Source organism: Watersipora subatra, chromosome 9, assembly GCF_963576615.1.
Source record: "Watersipora subatra chromosome 9, tzWatSuba1.1, whole genome shotgun sequence".
Taxonomy (NCBI): Eukaryota; Metazoa; Bryozoa; class Gymnolaemata; order Cheilostomatida; family Watersiporidae; genus Watersipora; species Watersipora subatra.
The window spans coordinates 33833727-33860076 of NC_088716.1; the positions used below are offsets into that span (position 1 = coordinate 33833727).

Sequence of the window (26350 nt, forward strand, 5' to 3'; positions counted from 1 at the left end):
CATTTCCCAATTACAGCGATACGATTTATTGCAGCCAATCACAAACAAGAGAACAATGATGAGAAACAAGAATGCGGTGTGATGTTCCTATTTACTAGCATTACGAAAGTAATTTGAGCAGTCGATGCATAAAGTTATCTATCTCTCTCTTGATCCTGATGATATGATGTATCGTTTGTATCGCATAAAATAACCTCAGTGGCTTATTGGTATTTAGCCTGTCCTCCATCATCTGTGGCAAGTGAGTCATTCCTCAGTACGACTGGCTACATCGATAGTGATTGAAGATAAAGACGTCTCACTGAGAGAATTGAAGCACTAATGGTAATTAAAAAAAACATTTATTTGCTCTAAACTGGTACAGGCGCAGCAGTTTGTTCAGCAATAGAAGAGAGACTTAATTATCACAGAGAAAGCTGTACCACTAACAGTAATTACCATTATTAATAACAGATTTCAAGAAACGTGGACTGTTTTGTTACTAGATGCATTGTATGTCAGTATGTGAATATATATTCATGCATATATTTTTTCCAAAAATACAAACAAATAAATACAACAATATTTATATTTTCTTTGCATTATATTTACATTTGCATAATAAAATTAACAACACAAAAGATCTGAATCGGTATCTGAATCGGATTATTTTTCAATAAGAATCGGTATATCGAATCGGTATCTGAATCGGAGGGTGGAATTAGAATCGGGGCATCTCTAATAAGAATGTCGCAAATATTTAGAGTCAAAATATTTAGATGGCAACACTTTCTTGATCGAAATAATGCATGTTTGCTAAAACTTCATATTTTTCACAAATTCTAAAATGTTCTCAGTCACATAACTCTCTCTTTTTCTACCTGTCCTATTATGCAAAGTTTTCTTAATTCTACCTTCATTGCAAGTACAGTTCCATCCTCCATCTGTGTTAGTGCAGCTAGCCAAGCTATCACAAGTGTCCAGGCCTAGAAGGCATTCATCAACATCGGTGCAGCTGCGTTTGTCTGCTGCCACGGCATATCCTTCTCTGCATGAGCACCTGGTAAGATATGTCAAGCTATGGACTCACTGTGAGGAAGATACAACTACTCTATTTGACGGTAAAAGAGAGAGAAGATAACTCCTCGCTTACAGCATTAAAACTGTAATAGACACACCATTATTAGATGACTTACACAAAAGAGGAAGCCGTGTTCTCACATATCTGATCACAAGGATCTTCAATACACTCATTAATGTCAAAGCATGACATTCCATCTCCTTCAAGACCGACAGGACAGGGGTCACACACAAACTCTGATCCTTGACTCTCCACCTGCAACAGGTGTCAACAGGTGTCATAACCTAAAGAAGAGCTTTATTAAACTACTAGGTGAATGCCCGGCGTTGCCCGGGTAATAAAAGTCTTTGCAAAGAAAATTTACTTTTATTAAACATATAACAATAGTTACCATTCCAACATTCAACCTTCATATCATGAAAAAAGTGTTTTGTGCAGTTTAAATAAACTAATAGACAAAATAAAAACAACTGTAAAGGTTTTCCAGCTTCATCAAAAAACTGTAACTTCCAAACTTCAAATCACAAGAAAAATGTTTTGCGCAGGCAAAATAAATTGAGAAACAAAATAAAACAACTGTAAAAAGATTTAAATGTAAATGGGAAATACTTAGCAAGTAATAGCTAAAGTAAGTCTGTTTTGCTACGATTACAATACAAGATGATTTGGTAATAATACAATTAATATAAGCTGAGAAAACAAAAGAAAAATCCTGAATATGTTGAATTAATAATAAAAGTTTGTGCCTAGAAGTGTGTGTGTATAAAAAAGGTTACTGTTCCAGCAGAGGCTATCCATCAAAACTTTGAATACGGCGATACTGGTACCTCTCGATACTGATGCAAATGTAAAAATGAGATATCGTACTGTCTTTGTCTGACTGAACGGAGAAAAAATGTAGGGACTATTCCTACTCGAGATAATACAATTGTCCGCGTGAAAAGAATTGGCCTTGACCACGGATTTAGCAATTGAACCTTATGAAGAACTGGAAATAAAAGTTCGCGAAAACACGAAAAAGCATCGCGTTTTATAGAGTTAACAGAGTTTCAATTAGTACGACATTTATCACGTACAATCGAGAAAAGGATGTATCTTTCTTTTTTTTATCTATATAGTATATATTTCTCAAAGTTTGTCTCTGTATATGTGTATGTGTCTAGTTCGGCATGTCCAGGTACAGCTATTAAAATGTTGGAACTAAAATCTCCCATCGGGCTGGATTTGAACTCACCAAGATTGTAACTGCAGGTTTGTAATCCAATTGTCTAACCACAAGCCTACGAATGCTCTTACTATTCATAGTTCTTACTACCAATATACCATATTGAAATGGATGTAGGTTAGTATGCTAAAAGGGATTGTCTGATCCCTGGCTCTATGTTTTAGAGGGATCACAGCTCCTAACTTGTTGCCGCTTTAGGTAAGGGAACAATACTCCTTTCTTTGGGTCCTGACAAGGGGCAATGACCAGAGAAATACAACTGTCCTGCTGGTACACTGTCATGCTGGTACAATCTGAGATGCTGGTGTAATCTGAGAGATTACCAGCCCAACTGTTAATTGAAGATGATGCTTACTAGTACACTTGTGTATGCTGGTGCAATGTGTATGCTGGTGCAATGTGTATGCTGGTGCAATGTGTATGCTGGTGCAATGTGTATGCTGGTGCAATGTGTGTGCTGGTGCAATGTGTGTGCTGGTGCAATGTGTTTGCTGGTGCAATGTGTGTGCTGGTGCAATGTGTATGCTGGTGCAATGTGTATGCTGGTGCAATGTGTGTGCTGGTGCAATGCGTATGCTGGTGCAATGTGTGTGCTGCTGCAATGTGTGTGCTGGTGCAAGGTGTATGCTGGTGCAATGTGTGTGCTGGTGCAAGGTGTGTGCTGGTGCAATGTGTATGCTGATGCAATGTGTGTGCTGGTGCAATGTGTATGCTGGTGCAATGTGTATGTAGGTGCAATGTGTATGCTGGTGCAATGTATATCCAGGTGCAATGTGTATGCAGGTGCAATGTGTATGCTGGTGTAATATGTATGCTGGTGAAATGTGTATGCTGGTGCAATGTGTATGCTGGTGCAATGTGTATGCTGGTGCAATGTGTATGCTGGTGCAATGTGTGTGCTGGTGCAATGTGTTTGCTGGTGCAATGTGTTTGCTGGTGCAATGTGTGTGCTGGTGCAATGTGTATGCTGGTGCAATGTGTGTGCTGGTGCAATGTGTATGCTGGTGCAATGTGTGTGCCGGTGCAATGCGTATGCTGGTGCAATGTGTGTGCTGCTGCAATGTGTGGGCTGGTGCAATGTGTATGCTGGTGCAATGTGTGTGCTGCTGCAATGTGTGTGCTGGTGCAATGTGTATGCAGGTGCAATGAGTATGCAGGTGCAATGTGTATGCTGATGCAATGTATATGCAGGTGCAATGTGTATGCTGGTGCAATGTGTATGCTGGTGCAACGTGTGTGCTGGTGCAATGTGTGTGCTGGTGCAACGTGTATGCTGTTGCAATGTGTATGCTGGTGCAATGTGTATGCTGGTGCAATGTGTGTGCCGGTGCAATGCGTATGCTGGTGCAATGTGTGTGCCCGTGCAATGCGTATGCTGGTGCAATGTGTGTGCTGCTGCAATGTGTGTGCTGGTGCAATGTGTATGCAGGTGCAATGTGTATGCTGGTGCAATGTGTATGCTGGTGCAATGTGTATGCTGGTGCAATGTGTGTGCTGGTGCAATGTGTTTGCTGGTGCAATGTGTTTGCTGGTGCAATGTGTGTGCTGGTGCAATGTGTATGCTGGTGCAATGTGTGTGCTGGTGCAATGTGTATGCTGGTGCAATGTGTGTGCCGGTGCAATGCGTATGCTGGTGCAATGTGTGTGCTGCTGCAATGTGTGGGCTGGTGCAATGTGTATGCTGGTGCAATGTGTGTGCTGCTGCAATGTGTGTGCTGGTGCAATGTGTATGCAGGTGCAATGAGTATGCAGGTGCAATGTGTATGCTGATGCAATGTATATGCAGGTGCAATGTGTATGCTGGTGCAATGTGTATGCTGGTGCAACGTGTGTGCTGGTGCAATGTGTGTGCTGGTGCAACGTGTATGCTGTTGCAATGTGTATGCTGGTGCAATGTGTATGCTGGTGCAATGTGTGTGCCGGTGCAATGCGTATGCTGGTGCAATGTGTGTGCCCGTGCAATGCGTATGCTGGTGCAATGTGTGTGCTGCTGCAATGTGTGTGCTGGTGCAATGTGTATGCTGGTGCAATGTGTGTGCTGCTGCAATGTGTGTGCTGGTGCAATGTGTATGCAGGTGCAATGTGTATGCAGGTGCAATGTGTACGCTGATGCAATGTATATGCAGGTGCAATGTGTATGCTGATGCAATGTGTATGCTGGTGCAATGTGTATGCTGGTGCAATGTGTATGCAGGTGCAATGTGTATGCTGATGCAATGTATATGCAGGTGCAATGTGGATGCTGATGCAATGTGTATGCTGTGACAATGTGTGTGCTGGTGCAATGTGTAAGCTGGTGCAATGTGTGTGCTGCTGCAATGTGTGTGCTGGTGCAATGTGTATGCAGGTGCAATGTGTATGCTGATGCAATGTGTATGCTGGTGCAATGTGTATGCCGGAGCAATGTGTATGCTGGTGCAATGTGTATGCTGGTGCAATGTGTATGCTGATGCAATGTGTGTGCTGATGCAATGTGTATGCTGGTGCAATGTGTATGCTGGTGCAATGTGTATGCTGCTGCAATGTGTGTGCTGGTGCAATGTGTATGCTGATGCAATGTATATGCAGGTGCAATGTGTATGCTGATGCAACGTGTATGCTGGTGCAATGTGTATGCAGGTGCAATGTGTATGCTGATGCAATGTATATGCAGGTGCAATGTGTATGCTGATGCAATGTGTATGCTGGTGCAATGTGTATGCAGGTGCAATGTGTATGCTGATGCAATGTATATGCAGGTGCAATGTGTATGCTGATGCAATGTGTATGCTGGTGCAATGTGTGTGCTGGTGCAATGTGTATGCTGGTGCAATGTGTGTGCTGCTGCAATGTGTGTGCTGGTGCAATGTGTATGCAGGTGCAATGTGTATGCTGATGCAATGTGTATGCTGGTGCAATGTGTGTGCTGGTGCAATGTGTATGCTGTTGCAATGTGTATGCTGTTGCAATGTGTGTGCTGGTGCAATGTGTTTGCTGGTGCAATGTGTTTGCTGGTGCAACGTGTGTGCTGATGCAATGTGTATGCTGGTGCAACGTGTGTGCTGGTGCAATGTGTGTGCTGGTGCAATGTGTTTGCTGGTGCAATGTGTTTGCTGGTGCAATGAGTGTGTGCTGGTGCAATGTGTATGCTGGTGCAATGTGTATGCTGGTGCAATGTGTATACTGATGCAATGTGTATGCTGGTGCAATGTGTGTGCTGCTGCAATGTGTGTGCTGGTGCAATGTGTATGCAGGTGCAATGTGTATGCTGGTGCAATGTGTGTGCTGGTGCAATGTGTATGCTGGTGCAATGTGTGTGCTGGTGCAATGTGTATGCTGGTGCAATGTGTGTGCTGGTGCAATGTGTATTCTGATGCAATGTATATGCAGGTGCAATGTGTATGCTGATGCAATGTGTATGCTGGTGCAATGTGTATGCAGGTGCAATGTGTATGCTGATGCAATGTATATGCAGGTGCAATGTGTATGCTGATGCAATGTGTATGCTGGTGCAATGTGTATGCAGGTGCAATGTGTATGCTGATGCAATGTATATGCAGGTGCAATGTGTATGCTGATGCAATGTGTATGCTGGTGCAATGTGTGTTCTGGTGCAATGTGTATGCTGGTGCAATGTGTATGCTGGTGCAATGTGTGTGCTGGTGCAATGTGTTTGCTGGTGCAATGTGTTTGCTGGTGCAATGTGTGTGCTGGTGCAATGTGTATGCTGGTGCAATGTGTATGCAGGTGCAATGTGTATGCTGATGCAATGTATATGCAGGTGCAATGTGTATGCTGATGCAATGTGTATGCTGGTGCAATGTGTATGCAGGTGCAATGTGTATGCTGATGCAATGTATATGCAGGTGCAATGTGTATGCTGATGCAATGTGTATGCTGGTGCAATGTGTGTTCTGGTGCAATGTGTATGCTGGTGCAACGTGTATGCTGGTGCAATGTGTGTGCTGGTGCAATGTGTTTGCTGGTGCAATGTGTTTGCTGGTGCAATGTGTGTGCTGGTGCAATGTGTATGCTGGTGCAATGTGTATGCTGGTGCAATGTGTATACTGATGCAATGTGTATGCTGGTGCAATGTGTGTGCTGCTGCAATGTGTGTGCTGGTGCAATGTGTATGCAGGTGCAATGTGTATGCTGGTGCAATGTGTGTGCTGGTGCAATGTGTATGCTGGTGCAATGTGTGTGCTGGTGCAATGTGTATGCTGGTGCAATGTGTGTGCTGGTGCAATGTGTATTCTGATGCAATGTATATGCAGGTGCAATGTGTATGCTGATGCAATGTGTATGCTGGTGCAATGTGTATGCAGGTGCAATGTGTATGCTGATGCAATGTATATGCAGGTGCAATGTGTATGCTGATGCAATGTGTATGCTGGTGCAATGTGTATGCAGGTGCAATGTGTATGCTGATGCAATGTATATGCAGGTGCAATGTGTATGCTGATGCAATGTGTATGCTGGTGCAATGTGTGTTCTGGTGCAATGTGTATGCTGGTGCAATGTGTGTGCTGCTGCAATGTGTGTGCTGGTGCAATGTGTATGCAGGTGCAATGTGTATGCTGATGCAATGTGTATGCTGGTGCAATGTGTATGCAGGTGCAATGTGTATGCTGGTGCAATGTATATGCTGGTGCAATGCGTATGCTGGTGCAATGTGTATGCTGGTGTAATATGTATGCTGGTGAAATGTGTATGCTGGTGCAATGTGTATGCTGGTGCAATGTGTATGCTGCTGCAATGTGTGTGCTGGTGCAATGTGTATGCAGGTGCAATGTGTATGCTGGTGCAATGTGTGTGCTGGTGCAATGTGTATGCTCGTGCAATGTGTGTGCTGGTGCAATGTGTATGCTGGTGCAATGTGTGTGCTGGTGCAATGTGTATGCTGATGCAATGTATATGCAGGTGCAATGTTTATGCTGATGCAATGTGTATGCTGGTGCAATGTGTATGCAGGTGCAATGTGTATGCTGATGCAATGTATATGCAGGTGCAATGTGTATGCTGATGCAATGTGTATGCTGGTGCAATGTGTATGCTGGTGCAATGTGTGTGCTGCTGCAATGTGTGTGCTGGTGCAATGTGTATGCAGGTGCAATGTGTATGCTGATGCAATGTGTATGCTGGTGCAATGTGTATGCAGGTGCAATGTGTATGCTGGTGCAATGTATATACTGGTGCAATGCGTATGCTGGTGCAATGTGTATGCTGGTGTAATATGTATGCTGGTGAAATGTGTATGCTGGTGCAATGTGTATGTTGGTGCAATGTGTATGCTGGTGCAATGTGTGTGCTGGTGCAATGTGTATGTTGGTGCAATGTGTATGCTGGTGCAATGTATATGCTGGTGCAATGCAGGTGAAGTCGAGCTAGTTGATGTTCGTAAAAAGATCCAGTGAAGGTTGCAGCATGTCTTGTACTGTGCACAAGAATGAACATATCCATACAGGCAGGGTATTTATACCTTAGAGGACAAGCCTTACCAAGTTCAACCAGATTAAAGAGAATAGCTAGGTACATGAGAGTTTAATGAAAAACAGGCCTGCCCTCAACACGTTTGGATAATGGCTAAACATATAATGACTGTGCAAACAGAAACAAGGAAAACTATGGTTATTGTATTATTATGTATAATTGGTTATTTGTATCAGTCCAAATCAGTATACGCCCTTTTCCCAATTTCAAACGCTAAATGACGTATTAATTATAAAACTCTATGAACCCTATTAACTCTATGAAACACGATGCTTTTCCGTCCTCGCCGTACTAGGGCTAAATTGTTTTTTCGAAAAATGATATTAACAATAATTTCTCTGGAAATTAAAATTTGGCAATTGTATCTCAGTTCAGCATCATCCGTTATGGTAAAAAATGGTTCGCAAACAGTTAAGTGATAAACTTTTTGGCTAAAAGTTTACTAAAATGCATACTAAACTTTCATCAAGTATGTGTTTAGCAAGCTAATTACATATAAGCTAGGTTCAGCGTTTATGCCACGCGTCTGTCTTGAAAGTAAGAACTCTGCACGTAGTACATTGTAATGTAACATTTGTTTTGCAGATCATAACCACAAAATGCACTAAAGTTTTTGTAAGCAAATACAGTTACTAAGGTTAACATATAGTTTTGTTACTATTTTTAATGATAATGATTTTGATAATTTTCATCACGCAGTGATTTTAATCATTGCATTAGATAATTACTATGGTTTTTTATAGGACTCTATACTTCTATATGATATTTTCGCCTTATGATGCCAACATTGAAACGAACTAAAATCATATAATCGTATACCAAATAATTATTATTGTAATTTTAGCAAAACAGACTATATTTAGCCATTACTTGCTAATAATTTCTCATTTAGATTTACACATCTTTACAGTTTTATTTTTCTTCCTAATTTATTTCAACCAAAACACTTTTTTCATGATACCCTAGGACACTTATATTTCGCTAGTATTTAGTTTCGTGAGTAGCATACAGAGTAAAATTTCGCTGCAACTTAATTTCGCAGCTCTGATGAGTGCGAAAATATAGTGATGTGAAAATAAATGCAGTGGAACAAACATCATTAGACGCCTCAGGTCTAGTTGACTGGTATGAAATATTTTTCAATTTGGGACTACCGTACTTTTCGGACTATAAACTGCACCTCTATATAAGCTGCATCTGCTTTATTTTCCAAAAAATGATAATGAAACAATACATAAGCCGCACTTTTGCATAGGCCGCAGAACTAAGGACTGTGCTTTTTAACGTGGCAGCAACTTTGCCGTTTAAAACGGAACAGTGCAGAACGGCACAGTTTCGTATTATCCGACGCTTTTTAACTTAGTGTCTAACGGGGCAGTACCGTGAGGCATTGTTTCATATTTTCTTTCACCGCTAGAGCGCACTAATTGGAGATTCCCGTTAGTGCACCCTAGCGGTGAAAGAAAAAACCACAGATTAGCCGCACCCTTATATAAGCTGCATGGCTCAAATCATCAGAAAAAAGTAGCGGCTAAAAGTCCGAAAAGTACGGTAGTTTGTATTTTCGAACCGCAGGTAGAAATGTGTAGGCGAGATCAATAATGCAATTTGATTGTTTGCTGCCATTTGTTTCCTGGACTATCAATGACGTCAAGGTCCCTGCCGCAGTGACTGATGTGGTACCAATATTAGAATTCAAGTATTTATAGCACGCAGTGCCGCGGTGGCCATGGCTCCAGGTTGTAATTGCTTTTGGTTGGTAATAAAATTCATTACCACAATAATTATTATTCAATTTTATGACTTTCCTTACCAGACTGCCATCCTCATCAGTTACAAATTCAATGACTAAACTAATATCATCATCTTCCTCATTTGTCTAGGCTTTTCCAAAAAAACTTATTATCTTAATTTGTTTTGCCGTGCTGCTCAGTCGGTGTATTAGCTATAATGAGTTTAGCAAAAATTGCCCAATGAGCCAACCACACACGAAATTGCCTGCATTTCTAATATGACGATTTAATTGTGAATATCAATGAACAAAGCCATTTAATTTCGCGTTTTCACTCGTTCGTTATGATAGTTTAGTTTCACTCATGAAATTTTCGCGAGAGGATGTTGCCGCGAAAATGTGAAAGTTAGATACCGCGAATACATAAGTGTCCTAGGGTATGAAATCTAAAAGTTGTAGTTGTTTGAAAAAGTTTTAAAACCTTTACAGTTGTTTTATTTTTTCTCTTAATTAATTTGAACTGCACCGAAAACACTTTTCTCATGATATGAAGTTTACAAGTTATTATGACAAATGTAGTATATGTTAAATAAAAATAAGTTTTCTGTTCAAAGAATCTTTTATTACCCGGGCAACGCCGAGCATTCCGTCTTACAGTATATAGTAAGAGCTGTAAACCGTGAGAGCCTTTGTAGACTCGTGGTTAGACAGTTCGATTTCCAACCTGCGGTTGTGATCTTCATGAGTTCAAATCCAGCAGAATGCTTTTAAATCCAAAATTTTAACAGCTGTAGCTGGACATACCGAAGTACATACTAAAGAACACATATACAGACAAACTTTGAGATTTATATAGATAGACACAGTGATGATGTCACTCCATATGTTTATATTACCTAGTGAACAGAGCGTATACTAATGATTCACACACCCGATTGGCTGCTACATCGGAACAAGTAGTGAAGCAGGGCTGACCCGCGCATCCATCAAAGTCTGTTTCACAAAAATCCCCTGTCCATCCGATGGCGCATCGGCACATTTCAGTGTACCAACTAGAAGAACTGTCAGTAGGCTGGCATTCACCTGTCAACACATGTCCAACTATAGTGCACAAAGTATACATAGTGAAACCTACAGATGCACAGAGCCCGTTTTATATACAAAGCACCAGCTACTTGTAGTCGTACTTAGAAGAATAACTACAAATATTAAAAGTTAAGAGCTTTGCAGTTGTAGTGATTTCTATCAGCACTGATAAACTCACTCCTAATGTGCTCTCATTCAGGGCTCACATATTTACCTCCATTCAAGCAGTAGCAAAGAGCTACTTGTGGTGTGAAGGTGGAATTGGTTAAACCATCGGATACAGTGATCACTATAGAACCATTGGGTGAATACTCGATGCTAGTCCAAGAAATCACACCAGCTGATGACACGCTGAGACTTTCTGGACCAGACTCCTTGGTAAATGTGATGTTATCTCCATTTCTATCGGTAGCATTAATGGTGAATAACTCAGCTACTGACTCTCCCACTGTAACCTGTGTAAATAGGACATTATACTTGACTTATACAGTGATAGCTGCTGATAAAACTATGATGTAACGCTTAAATATGTATCCTTATTAAAGGTTGAATACAGAATATTCACAAGAGAAATGTGAAGCAAGCGGTTAAACACTCAACGCAGAGTCATGGGTTAGTCTTTTATGATATAGAGGGTTCTTACTCTGAGGGTAGCATTCATATTGTGAATATCAGGAGGGTAGTTACTGAGAATCAGAATCTCTGAAGCGAGTTCATCAGCTGCAGCAGCGGTTGAAAGAGCAGCGTCAGCATTTTCAGTCACCTGAAAGTGTCAATAGATAACATTAACTATTCATTAGTATCATTATTGTCATAAGTTTTATCAGTATTAAAGATGTGGTTGCGTCAAAAAATTTGATTTAATGAAATTAAGACACATTAAAGGCTAAAAAATCAGCTACAATTTGATGCCATTTTTGTCTTTGTAGACCAACCCTGTCCCGAAATATATGCGTTTGAATGAGGCCCTCTTTTAAAAAGCTCACGTTCTGGCGAGTGCTTCTTTCGTGACATCACTAGTAATACATCTGAAAAGAAACCACGAGCGATAAATAGAAGGTCGCTTCATTAGCCAATCATCAACGCGAAATTTTTATATAGGTCGTAAAAAATGTTATCACTTGTAAAACGCGTTGTCTGTTATCTCAAATTTAGGGATTTTACTATTATTAAATCGCATGGACATCGATATTTACTGAATTAATTAATACCGTTACTTTGATGAATTACTCGATCGACACATTTGATTGGCGAACAACATAATTGTAAAAATTGCTGTGAAGTTACTGCGAATGTGACTCCGAGTTTTCTGGGCACAGGTGTCCTTTAGCGGGATATTGCCGAAGCCGGGCCGTAGTCTATACACACAAAAAAACAACAAAGGTCCACGTAGTTACGAGCAAAAACTAAAGTATCCACCCAAATATCTCACTATTCCGATGAGCAGCACACACAAAAACTAAACCAATCGACAGAGCCATCCACCATGTCAAAATATTTCAAGTTTCAAGTCATGTATTGCACAACTCGCCTTATGGTTTCTCAAAACTTGTCCCAAAGTCCCTATTATTGAGACTGTCCGATTGCTGTTTTAGAATTGGTCGCCGCTAGCCTAACCTAACGTCCTGATTCAACATCTCACTAATTATCGGGGCATTGCTAAAAGGAATCAAAAAGTTCGGGAGCACTCAGCAATGCCCCGATAGTTATTGAGATGTTGAATTAGGACATTATGTTAGGCTAGCGACGACTATTTCTAAAACAGCAATCGGACAGTCTCAAATTAATAGGGACTTTGGGGACAAGTTTTGATAAACCATAAGGTGAGTTGTGCAAGACATGACTTGAAACTTGGAATATTTTGACATGGTGGATGGCTCTGTCGATTGGTTTTATTTTTGTGTGTGCTGCACATCAGATTGGTGAGATATTTGGGTGGATACTTTTGTTTTTGCTCATAACTACGTGGACCTTTGTTGTTGTTTTGTGTGTGTAGACTACGGCCCGGCCTCGGCAATATTCCGCTAAAGGACACCTGTGTTTCTGGGCATCAGGTGGTTAAAGTTCTACGGAAGAAGATCGGAGAATGGAGGTAAATTTATCGTTTACTTTGAGTCTCCTATAGAGTTTCCTGTTGAGTTTACATTCAGATTAATCTCCCTGTTTGAGGCTAAAATGTAATTTCCTGCGCATGCGAGATATGTATGTACAGTGAGTTCTTGACGGCTTCTCTTTAATCCATAGCATCTAGCAATACAATGGCTTAGATTGATGAATATCCTAAAGGTAATATTTTAGTAGTCATTAATACATGTACTAATTAATAAAATTATAACTTTTTGCTATCCCTAATCCTCGTTTTATATTTTTTTATCGGTTCACCTAGCTAAATTTACTTCAAATTTTCTGTGGCAGTTTTATCTAGTAAATTAGATTTATGATTTGACTTTAGGTGTTCACTTCTCACCTGTAGAAAGTGAAGAAAATCGATTGATCAATGCAAATTTTTAACTTACAGAACCAAAGCTTCGAATCGTTGGCTTGGAAGTACTTGTGCCTTTGTTAAACATTTATTCGTTTTTAAAATTACACTCGCAATCTATCAAACTCCCAATTTGAAAGCTTTCAGTAGATACGCTTGAGAATGAATAATCTATGAATGACATATATTTATTGCATCTGTTTAACAGATTACAGGATATTTATGTCGTCCCAACAGCCGAAGCAGCTTTGTCAGTGTGGAAACTGCCATAAAGGGGAAAGAGAGACTTGAATGTGTGCTGCATAAACCATGATGTTTTGTTTAAGTTTGCTGCAGTAGATGAATTTGTCTTACTGTATCAGCTAAAACTATGTGAGTGGCCACGACTTGATGAATATTTTTAATAAAAAATTTATGCCAAGATGAAAATTTTTTGCTTGTAAAAATTATATAATAAAATAATATTGTTGAAGATAATGCAAAACATGATTTGCAGAATATTGTAGTGAATTGGATACGGTATATGGATGTCCGCAGAACTGGAGAATGTGAGTTCAAATCCAGTTTGCAGTAGACTTCTCATCCTTAAAACTCTATCCCTATGTATATTCTTTTCAAAGACGCAGCTTGCTTATTTTACTTACGGTAGTAAGAAACTAGTTTTCGATGTGGGCACTGATATACAGCCCCGCCCCAAGGATAGGCTACGGGCATAATGTGGGCGGAGCTTTTGGGAGGCTGTATATCGTTAGTGTGGGTAGCAGCGGTACTGTGCCGATACAAAGACCTTATTCTACATAGTTTACTTGACAGAATTACCGTAGATCGGTAGAATTGGTAGTCGGTACTCAAATGTTTACACAGCATTTGGAGAAAGTAAGACAAATTTTCCATTTTCGGTATTTGAGGCCTTTGAAACATTCATAATAATGTAACTGTAGCGGGATTTAAAGTTTTATTTTAACCAACATGAGCAAATACAAAATAAAATATATGCCAATAGAGCCACATAGGACTAGACTTTTATCGCAAATAGTCGATGTGAATACGAAATATATTGACAGATATATCACGCGTGACATCATTTTGGGCAAGCCTGGGCATGTTTTTTTTGCCTGAGCGTTTTTACCGCGATCAGATTTTTTTGATTTTAATCTTCAAATATCTTGGCAATAAAATCGCCTAACACAAAAAACAATATATCAACTGATAGAGAAAAAAAATGCTTTCTTTTAAGATCAACTCAAATTTGACGCAACCACATCTTTAATAATACAATTTTTGTAAGATATGAGGAAGTTTGAGGTCGGGTAGATATTGGAGAAAATGATATTTTATGAAATGACAACTCCATTTGAAGTGATAAAAAATAAATTATGTTCAAACAAAAAAGAACTTCAAAAGAGAACCACAGAGAAGTGAAGAAGACACACCAGATAGTCAAAATAGCACTCTCGCCTTTCCTCTGGACTCTCATCTGCGCTCTGTCTTCCATTACAGACAGAAATAGCTGTCTGCCTTTTAATTGCATCAGGAAACATTACTGTCAAGTCGGGGTTGAAGAAAACAGGCTTGAAATCAAGATCATTGTAGTTTTCCCAGGATTCACTGGCCGCTGTAAGCATGAAATGCAAATAACCTGTAGCAATAAAAACAGGTGAGTTGTCTTCTCTGAAACCGATGCACCGAGTTTAATAAAGAATAATAACAACAATAATAACTCTTATAGAAAATAGGCTGATAACCAACATAGAAGGAGGCTATTAACTACTATGATATGTATGCTAACAAACATGGAGTATCAGATTGTTAATTTTAGCCCTGGGACCAGATATGAGTTTACTCTGTGTTTGAGAATACACCTCTATAAGGAATGATGCTATATGCCAACTATGAGTCAGCTAGCCCTAACCTATTCAAACTTACAGTATGTAAAAAGGCTGGTTTCTGGAGTTGTCATCCATGACAGTCCCCAAGGGTAAACTTCTTCCTCTGTAGCGGAGGAATTAAAGAGAACGGTTCCGTTTGGGAAAGTGAACTCATCCTCTTTATCCCCGTTAAAGTTACCTATAATCATAAACTTACAGTTCAACTCGTCAGTTAGATTCAGATTAGATTCAGAAATAACAATAAACATGGATTCATGAAAGGAAATAATGGTAATCTTACCCAGAAGTCCCTCAATTTTTCCCCCCATATTAGGCTCCATAACAATTGTTACAGTCATGAGCTGCAAGTCAAAGCTAGCCGTAACCTTGACGACGACATTGTTGGAAAAGGCAAGAGTGTAAGGTCCTGAATCGTTGAATACTCTGACATCACCATAGGACTCGATGTTAGTCCAATCATTTAGTGTAAGTGAGCCATTCACATAGAACTCTGTAACCAATATCAACCAGTCATTTCAAATATGCGATTATATCAAGAGCATCTCTTACATAGCTTGGTTGGTCAACTCAGGAACACCTTTTTCAATGGCTCTATAAAACCATGAGTGCTACATTTTAGGTAGTATCCAGCTAGTATTCACCTAGTATTTAGCTAGTACTTAGCAAGTGTTTAACTAGTGCTTCACTAGTATGGCTAACAACTCACCAGTTTATTTACAATGTAAAATAAGATATTGTGGTAAATATAAAACTGTTGCTCCTAATTCTTGCCGACCAGTCAAGGCTTTATTTGTTTAAAAACTTATTCTTACAGAAATACAATTTTAAGAACAGTCCAAAGGTAGCTATTATGCAAATGCACAGTTAGTATCTACACATAATTTAAATATAAATACTGTTTATACTATACTATGCATAAGTAAAGACATAGAGAGTTTGACACTGATAGCAGGTGCTCTGAGACGCGTCTAAACCTTTCCACTACATAAACAATTTATGTACAAATATACATGGGACTCTCTTACCAACATTAGAGAAATCTCTATTGAAGCTGAGCTGTACTCTAGTGCCTGTATCCCTCTGACCTGCAAACCCTGTAAAGATTGTAGCCATGCCAGTTCCATTAACCCTGGCAGTCCTTCCCTGCAAATGACAATCAGCAAGGTGACAAAATACTTACACGATAAAATATTATGAACAATGGTGGTTGATAATTGAAATGATGAAAAGTCCAACAGTTGTAGTTGTCTGCACTTGACTATCTATAGACACTAAGAATCCATTCTGTGTGCGCTATCACAGAATAGCAGTGATACCAGAGTGAGAATAACAGAAAATGGAGGGATTGAAAAAGGCCAGTTACAAAAGTATTCAGCCTACATTTTTAATGCAAACAACAAACGATCATCAATAAATGCTATGTCCAAGGCAAAATGATTGTAAAACCTTATATGCCGAGAATGGCCTCATAAGTTACTCTAGGAGTTGTCAGGTCACAATAAGCTGGAGAAAAGTATATCCATACAAAGTGGCACTCAAACAAATTAAGAAAATATAATTCACTAAAAGGCTCCACTTACGCACTTCTGAACATGGAAAAGTGGAACTGTAGTTAGGCTCTAGCAATAAAAAAGTGAAGACGTCTACACGTGACATTGTTTTTCACTTCAAAACATCTGTTAAAACTTGAGCGCCCTTGTAAGCTCACCTGCAACAGGAAGTTGCTGCCATCTAAACTACGAGTCATAATAAACTCCCCGTGACCATTGAATGTGTAGGAGACATCATCCAAGGTCGTTATGTGAGGGTCTCCTCTAAACTGAGCCAAGACTAAAAGCAAAGATCAGAATTCAGGAACAACATCTTCTCTAGAATGCATACAATGTATATGTACACGATTATTAAAAATTGAGAAACTGTCAGTGTACTCGATAAAATCAATGATATACAGCCCCCCCCCAAGGACAATGGGGGGCTGTATATCATTGATAAAATGAAAATAGAGTTGGAATGATGCGCAAAGATTATTTACAATGAGTTATCAGCTCTTGTACATAAGACCAACTTAACTGTAAGTGATAAAGTCACAGGTGGATTGACTGGCCTATGGCGGTGAGATTAAATGAATGAGTCACCAAGTGACAGCTAAGACAATGAGCTGATCTCAGTTTGTCAACTATTATAAATACTAGGAGACTAGGTGAAGGTCACTAACCGAGTGCTATGAATATATTAGAAGTACAGGCGGGTCGGTAACTCAAGTACAAGTCACACATAGTCCGAGGAGTCTCTCCAGATGCTAGCTTATCTCGGCCGCAGCAGGCGTTGTACATTTCCGCCTCATTAACATCATCAGATCGATATACGAGAGAAAGTCCATTGACTTCAGCAACAGAGCTTGGATCTGGACTAACTAAGGCATTCCAGGAATCGTAGCAACACCTAAATTATATGACTCATCTTGATAACTCATCTAACATCACCTAAATTATATGACTCATCTTGACAGCTCATCTAACAACACCTAAATTATATGACTCATCTTGACAGATCATCTAACAACACTTAAATTATATGACTCATCTTGACAGCTCATCTAGCAACACCTAAATTATATGACTCATCTTGACAGCCCATCTAACAACACCTAAATTATATGACTCATCTTGACAACTTATCTAACATCACCTAAATTATATGACTTATCTTGACAACCCATCTAGCAACACCTAAAGTATATGACTCATCTTGACAACTCATCTAACATCACCTAAATTATATGACTCATCTTGACAGCTCATCTAACAACACCTAAATTATATGACTCATCTTGACAGATCATCCAACAACACCTAAATTATACGACTCATCTTGCCGGCTCATCCAGCAACACCTAAATTATTTGACTTATCTCATCAGCCTTAGAACCCTGATATAGCAGACTGACCTTGGGGCTGTGAAATACTCGCGGGTGAAGAAAATTGAATTGAAAGGAATGTAGCATCTGTATCCTTCAAAGACTCCTATTGGGTAGTATAGTGCTCTTAGTACCCACCAGATTTGAGATAGTGACCCTGCACATGTCTGTGATACAAACTTGAAATCCCAGTCTAAAAGGATAGTGACCTGCACATGTCTGTGATACAAACTTGAAATCCCAGTCTAAAAGGATAGTGACCTGCACATGTCTGTGATACAAACTTGAAATCCCAGTCTAAAAGGTGGAACACGCTAGTGTAAATATTTTAACTACAACATATCAACAAATCATAAGCAAGTAGTAATATGAAGTGGAATAACTCCACACAAATAAAATCTGATATTACAAATGAGGTGGTTGACTATCCACATACAGTCAGTTGACAAGCTTTATATCCATATACTGAAGAAACCTGATAAGAGTCTACAATATCTCACACTTGCTAGGCTGGCAATTATTAACAAACTCAGTGTATATAATCTATTACAAAGCATATCTATACCTTGTTGCTGATACTTTGAGCATTAGCGTGTTAAAAACAGAAAAACTGGTAATATGGTCCGTTTTGTTGTTAGAGGATGAGTAGAAGTTTGTTTGTAGAGGATGAGTAGATGTTTGTTAGTAGAGGATGAGTAGATGTTTGTTAGTAGAGGATGAGTAGAGGTTTGTTAGTAAAAGATGAGTAGAGGTTTGTTAGTAAAGGATGAGTAGAGGGTTGTTAGTAGAGGATGAGTAGAGGTTTGTTAGTAGTGGATGAGTAGAGGTTTGTTAGTAAAGGATGAGTAGAGGTTTGTTAGTAGTGGATGAGTAGAGGTTTGTTAGTAGAGGGTGAGTAGAGGTTTGTTAGTAGAGGATGAGTAGAGGTTTGTTAGTAGAGGATGAGTAGAGGTTTGTTAGTAGAGGATGAGTAGAGGTTTGTTAGTAGATGATGAGTACAGGTTTGTTAGTAGAGGGTGAGTAGAGGTTGGTTAGTAGAGGAGGAGTAGAGGTTTGTTAGTAGATGATGAGTAGAGGTTTGTTAGTAGAGGGTGAGTACAGGTTTGTTAGTAGAGGGTGAGTAGAGGTTTGTTAGTAGAGGATGAGTAGAGGGTTGTTAGTAGAGGATGAGTAGAGGTTTGTTAGTAGATGATGAGTAGAGGTTTGTTAGTAGAGGGTGAGTAGAGGTTTGTTAGTAGAGGATGAGTACAGGTTTGTTAGTAAAGGATGAGTAAATGTTTGTTAGTAGATGATGAGTAGAGGTTTGTTAGTAGATGATGAGTAGAGGTTTGTTAGTAGAGGATGAGTAGAGGTTTGTTAGTAGAGGATGAGTAGAGGTTTGTTAGTAGATGATGAGTAGAGGTTTGTTAGTAGAGGATGAGTAGAGGTTTGTTAGTAGAGGATGAGTACAGGTTTGTTAGTAAAGGATGAGTAAATGTTTGTTAGTAGAGGATGAGTAGAGGTTTGTTAGTAGAGGATGAGTACAGGTTTGTTAGTAAAGGATGTGTAAATGTTTGTTAGTAGAGGATGAGTAAAGGTTTGTTAGTAGAGGATGAGTAGAGGTTTGTTAGTAGAAGATGAGTCCAGGTTTGTTAGTAGATGATGAGTACAGGTTTTTTAGTAGAGGATGAGTAGAGGTTTGTTAGTAGAGGATGAGTAGATTTTTGTTAGTAGAGGATGAGTAGAGGTTTGTTAGCAGAGGATGAGTACAGGTTTGTTAGTAGAGGGTGAGTAGAGGTTTGTTAGTAGAGGATGAGTAGAGGTTTGTTAGTAGAGGATGAGTAGAGGTTTGTTAGTAGAAGATGAGTCCAGGTTTGTTAGTAGATGATGAGTAGAGGTTTGTTAATAGAGGATGAGTAGATGTTTGTTAGTAGAGGATGAGTAGAGGTTTGTTAGTAGAGGATGAGTAGAGGTTTGTTAGTAGAGGATAAGTACAGGTTTGTTAGTAAAGGATGAGTAAATGTTTGTTAGTAGAGGATGAGTAAAGGTTTGTAAGTAGAGGATGAGTAGAGGTTTGTTAGTAGAGGATGAGTAGAGGTTTGTTAGTAGAGGATGCGTAGAGGTTTGTTAGTAGAGGATGAGTACAGGTTTGTTAGTAAAGGATGAGTAAATGTTTGTTAGTAGAGGATGGGTAAAGGTTTGTTAGTAGAGGATGAGTAGAGGTTTGTTAGTAGAAGATGAGTCCAGGTTTGTTAGTAGATGATGAGTAGAGGTTTGTTAATAGAGGATGAGTAGATGTTTGTTAGTAGAGGATGAGTAGAGGTTTGTTAGTAGAGGATGAGTAGAGGTTTGTTAGTAGAGGATAAGTACAGGTTTGTTAGTAAAGGATGAGTAAATGTTTGTTAGTAGAGGATGAGTAAAGGTTTGTAAGTAGAGGATGAGTAGAGGTTTGTTAGTAGAGGATGAGTAGAGGTTTGTTAGTAGAGGATGCGTAGAGGTTTGTTAGTAGAGGATGAGTACAGGTTTGTTAGTAAAGGATGAGTAAATGTTTGTTAGTAGAGGATGAGTATAGGTTTGTTAGTAGAGGATGAGTAGAGGTTTGTTAGTAGAGGGTGAGTAGAGGTTTGTTAGTAGAGGATGAGTAGAGGTTTGTTAGTAGATGATGAGTAGAGGTTTGTTAATAGAGGATGAGTAGAGGTTTGTTAGTAGAGGGTGAGTAGAGGTTTGTTAGTAGAGGATGAGTAGAGGTTTGTTAGTAAAGGATGAGTAGAGGTTTGTTAGTAGAGGATGAGTAGAGGTTTGTTAGTAAAGGATGAGTAGAGGTTTGTTAGTAGAGGATGAGTAGATGTTTGTTAGTAGAGGATGAGTAGAGGTTTGTTAGTAGAAGATGAGTCCAGGTTTGTTAGTAGATGATGAGTAGAGGTTTGTTAATAGAGGATGAGTAGATGTTTGTTAGTAGAGGATGAGTAGAGGTTTGTTAGTAGAGGATGAGTAGATGTTTGTTAGTAGAGGATGAGTAGAGGTTTGTTAGTAGAGGGTGAGTAGAGGTTTGTTAGTAAAGGATGAGTAGAAGTTTGTTGTTAGAGAATGAGTAGAGGTTTGTTAGTAAAGGATGAGTAAATGTTTGTTAGTAGAGGATGAGTAGAGGTTTGTTAGTAGAGGATGAGTAGAGGTTTGTTAGTACAATATGAGTCATAAGTTTTCTTAAGCATATGGTAGGTTTAATCACCCATGGTTTGTTAACAAAGACAACAAGCACCTGTTGTTGCTGGTTGAGAGTCCAACCAGTTACTACAAACAACACTAGAGGGTGAAAAAGGCTGAGTGGTAATCCGGTAATCAAACACTCCTGATTGGCTGACAGGCACTAACTCTCCATTCTGTGAGTGTAAATCTGGCTTGGCAATCATAGGTTGAACTGAACCAAGCCACTCGGAAAAGCTGAACTCCTACAAATGTTATAAAATACGTTTAATACAACTCACTTTGATACAAAAAATTATAAAAAGTTGATGAGCTGAGTTTAAGAAAATTCAAATCCTTGCGGTGTTAAATCATCTTCATCATATGCCATCATATGCCATCATATACCATCATACACCATCATATGCCATTATATATCATGAAATACCATCATAAACCATCATATACCACCATATACCATCATATACACTTCTGCAGTCTACACTTAATCACTCTTAAACTTCCAGAAATTCTTTAACATAAAGTCAAGTTTGCTATAAGTAATATGGTTCGTTAAAGTCTCGACAGTAAAAAAAAACTTTACGCAGAAGGAGAATGGGAATACATAGTTCACCTCAGATAACAGTTTTGCAAATAAAAATACCTGTAAGTATTTTCAAGCATCCTCATACATTTTAATAAGTTCAACTAAATAGAAGTTTCAGTTACTAACTGCAGACCAACAACAAATCTAACAGTCTCAGAACATCTAAATCTATGTCAGATAATGGTGTACAGTTTAATATGCAGTGCAGCACGAATGTATATATCAAATACTTACGTTGGGTTGGACTCCAGAAGCCACATACTCTTCTGATACACCATATCCTCCAAGCGCATTAAACGCGGTTCCAATTCTAGCAGGGTAGTATTTAAACTCTGTTCCTCCATACAAGTATAGGATCCAATTCATTGCTCTATCTTGGTAGATGTACCGAACTACTATATTCCGTTTGGCTTTATCTCCGACGACAATAGCTTGGTAGCTGTTCAACTGAAAAATAAGTTTTTTCAAATACTTTCATACATCAATATCATAAAACAAATACAAAGGCAAATGAAGTGGTGAGTTAGGATAGCTTGCTAGATGAAGGCTGCATGCATTGTTTGACATTGAAAGGTATAATGTCAAGTGAATTGGATTTTTAAATAATTTGTGACATACAGAAGCAGAACTTACTGGAAGCATTTGCAATGTTACAGATTTACGATTATCTTTGCCTGCTTATAACAAACACAAAATATTTTCATTGCTCACATTTACATCACCATTGTTACCTAAACACCATTGTTACGTAATTACAATCTCTACATAAGCATCATTGTTACATAATCACCATCGTTACAAACTAATATACCAAAACAGTACTTTGATATAAGATTTTCACAATCTTAATAAACTTGTGATTGGACACTGAAACATGCTGAGATAATGAACACAAACAAACACTCATAACCAGTAGCAGGTTATGAGTGTTTGTTTGTACAAGACTTTACCATAGTATAAAACTGCTTTGATTGATTGTATGTCTGTACAAATAGAAATAAAACATGTACATAAGAACAAGAGATGAAACAATGAAGTCTTGTGTTCAACTTTTACTAGAAAATGATAATGAGGTTCCAGCAGACATTATGATGAGTCAAATTACCTCAGTTGGGTAACTGCTGTTGCTCCGGGGTTTCATAGCATGCCATGTTACTATGTAGGCCCATGCTGGGTCAGCAAGAATGGAACTAATGGAAGTCTTCAGAGTGTTACTGACTCCATTTGCCTGCAAGTCTGGAATCCACTTAGTATAGAGACCACCATAGTTGGAGATCTGATTGTTTGCCCAGTAAACGGCAGCAATTTTTACAATATGGTTGTCTACCGTGTTGAGAGTGCTGGACGAGCTCCAGTCTGACAAACTGAAAGCATAGCAATTGTCTATCTGAAACATCTCTGAGAGATTAATTTAACATTTTAGCATCTTTGAAATGAAGGTACGAATATCTTGGTTTGTATGTCAATATTTATGTAATAGTTGTTTGCTATTGACATCGCAGTTTTTGAGGTAATATAATTTATATTGTGAAAAAGATAGACAACTCCTCAACTGCCAACATAAAGTGCACAGAATGTTCAATCAAGCAGTCTGTATATCTGAAGCTAGGAAAGTACCGAGTAATCACTAAAGTGGTTACACTAGAACAGCTCCGGATCCACTGTTTTTTTTCTGCAAGACTCAAACGTCAACTTGTTCGCTTATTGTGTAAACGAATACATAGGCTTAGGGTAACTCTCCTATGTGTAAACCAATACATAGGCTAAGGACCATAAACCAATACAAAGGCTATGGACCATAAGCCAATACATAGGCTAAGAGTAACTCTCCTTTGTGTAAACTGTAAACCAATACATAGGCTAAGGACCATAAACCAATACATACGCTAAGGACCATAAACCTATTCATAGGCTTAGGACCATAAACCTATTCATAGGCTAAGGGTAACTCTCCTTTGTGTAAACCAATACATAGGCTAAGGGTAACTCTCTTTATGTAAACCAATAAATAGGCTAAGGGTAACTCTCTTTGTGTAAACCAATACATAGGCTAAGGGTAACTCTCTTTGTGTAAACCAATACATAGGCTAAGGGTAACTCTCTTTGTGTAAACCAATACATAGGCTAAGGGTAACTCTCTTTGTGTAAACCAATACATAGGCTAAGGGTAACTCTCTTTGTGTAAACCAATACATAGGCTAAGGGTAACTCTCTTTGTGTAAACCAATACATAGGCTAAGGGAAACTCTCCTTTGGGTAAACCAATACATAGGCTAAGGACCATAAAAAATTACATAGGCTAAGGGTAACTCTCTCATAGTATAACTTTGGAAACTTTCCAGCTCTTGAGACAAGTTTCGGTTATAGAAGCTACTAGCTGCATTACCCGTGTTCAGGAACAGATTTACGTAAAGCAAGTTTTATTGAGTTGTCTTTCATACTGTAAAACAATTCCAAATATGCAATCTACTGAAATTTTTGCGCCGATCAGACTGCATACACATGTGCAGTCGTACATGTCAATAATGTTGGAGAGAACAATGGAAATATGCAATGTGTTTTACAGCTAGTCTACAATGCATCAGTCTCGAACCACTCAAATCAGAGTTTCCTAATTCTGTACACAGAACTGATTATAAAATTGACATTGCTAGGCAAACTGAAGTTCTTCAAACTGGCAGTATTTAAAAGTTTTACATATTTTAAGATATTCTACAAAAATTGTTTGCTATTGCACCGCTAAGCTATCGCCAGCATTTATTGAATTTGAGACTTCTACTTGAAACACTAATCATGACTCGCCAGTTCTTCGTCTATAGCCTGTGTTTTGACATGGTATATACAAACTGTGCAGCAGTAATGTAGTTGTGTTGATAAAATTTATTATCAATGAAATCTACTATGTAAACTACATACATGGCCTCTCGCCTTTCCAACATAAAGCATTAGATCTGGGGCATTTTTGAACATTCGTCCTATAGAAAAATTTGGCCCTATACTGCGTTGCAGGACTGTAGTCAAGTGTGAAGTTTTCCGCCCATACACAGCGCCTGGTAGCAGCTGCTGTAGTTAGTGCATCTTGCTCTTGTCGCCGTTTCATCTGCTCTAAAAATTCAGCTCGCCGAGCAGCTGTTGTAGCTAGTGCATCATGTTCATGTCGCCGCTGCATCTGCTCGGAGGTTTCTGCACGCCTGGCCGCTGTAGCGGCTGCTCTGAGCCGTTTGAGTCACTGCTGGGTCGGCTCAGCAGTCTCTGCACATCTAGCAGTGGCAGCATCTATTCTGGCCTGATCTCGATGTACCTGTGTTTTTTCAGCTGTTTCTGCTCTTCTAGCAGCTGCTATTCTGTTTCGTTGTAGGCGTAACTGTGTTTGCTCTGCAGTTTCTGCACTTCTAGCAGATGCAGTAGCTATTCTGTTTCGTTGTAGGCGTAGCTGTGTTTGCTCTGCAGTTTCTGCACTTCTAGCAGCTGCAGTAGCAGTTCTGTTTCGTTGTGGGCGTAGCTGTGTTTGCTCTGCAGTTTCTGCTCGTCTAGCTGAAGCTTGGCGACTTCGATCTCTTTCTCTACGAGAATCAATCTGTTCTTGCAATTGGGCAGTAGGCTTTTTGGCTTTTCGATGTAAAACGCAGTAGCAGTACCCGTGCAGGTTCTGTAGTAGATGTAGTTCTGTAGTACTCATAGCGGAAAAAAAGTAACAGTAACTCAGCTGCGGAAGGAAATGAACGTGTTTACTATAACAAACAGTGGCAAATCCAACGTTTTCAAACCTTTCACTGAAGTAGACTCATTTATGCGTTTTCTATGGTCGACCGCCGTAGACACATTTTTGCGACTTTCCCAGCAATTGCTATTAATTGAATTTTATTATTCGTTGATAACATAACCAATGATCTTGAACACTTTTATGGTAGTGACAGTGCTATCCAAAGATTTCTCTATAAAATTAGCCTAAATTTAATTTTAAATCTTTGTTTGAGAATTTCCAAATTAAAAACAACCATTTTTTGTGTACATACTAAAAACGCCACCGAGTTAGAAAACAATTACTCATGTTGATGACATTATAGCCGATTCAGACTTTTGTGATTACAAAGATAATTAAAATAGCAATAGCAGCACTGACTCTGATGGTGGTGAAAGTATTGGTTTCGTAAGAATAAGGAACATTGTAGAGGATCGTTTTAGGTTCGTAGCCTCACATCCCTTTAGTATGTGAGGCTATGCACCAAGTATAGATACAATGAATTTTTTGCATAGAAGTGCTTGTTAACATGTCGGCAAAATCTACGATATAACCAAAACAAACGTTCTAGATGGAGTTTCAAATTTAAAAAATATTGTATACGTATAAAGCAATATCAGCAAAATGGCTGGCAGTAGGCCGATAGCTAAATTTGTACATGGACGCAAGTAAAAGGGTTATGTATTGGATGTGGGGCAATTCATAGACAATAAAACATTGAATAAGATGTACTTACCTTTTTGATGTGAAAATTTAGTAGGTGAGAACTGCGTTTTTTCCAGTGACCGCAAGAAACAAACGTTCACGGTGACCTTGTCTGTACACGTTGGCAGTAAATATTAATTAAACATGTAAATTACTACTCATTAATTTATTTAATGAGTAGTACATTTGTATAGCTGTATAGGCACCTTTGTATAGGGCGCAAAACTCAGGATGGTGCTTTTTAACACGGCAGCAACTTTGCTGTTTCAAACCC

General features: G+C 39.0%; 2 protein-coding genes across 2 annotated transcripts in view; both read right to left on the reverse strand.

The window, feature by feature from the left end:
- Positions 1-795: 795 nt before the first annotated feature.
- On the reverse strand, positions 796-17276 carry LOC137404987 (mucin-like protein). The gene is made up of 11 exons (XM_068091215.1): positions 17159-17276; positions 16652-16773; positions 15969-16086; positions 15224-15433; positions 14981-15121; positions 14488-14669; positions 11216-11335; positions 10787-11027; positions 10418-10569; positions 1176-1315; positions 796-1039 (listed from the first exon to the last, which is right to left on the reverse strand). Exons 1-11 carry the CDS (start codon positions 17274-17276, stop codon positions 796-798), a joined length of 1788 nt encoding a protein of 595 aa, XP_067947316.1.
- Positions 17277-21730: 4454 nt separating this feature from the next.
- LOC137404988 (mucin-2-like) overlaps positions 21731-26350 on the reverse strand; it is a 32972-nt gene continuing 28352 nt past the window's right edge. Inside the window, exons 7-9 of the mRNA XM_068091216.1 lie at positions 22735-22993; positions 21864-22076; positions 21731-21754 (exon numbers count right to left, since the gene is read on the reverse strand). Coding sequence (XP_067947317.1) covers positions 21731-21754; positions 21864-22076; positions 22735-22993 — 496 coding nt within the window. The remainder of the gene's footprint in view (positions 21755-21863; positions 22077-22734; positions 22994-26350) is intronic.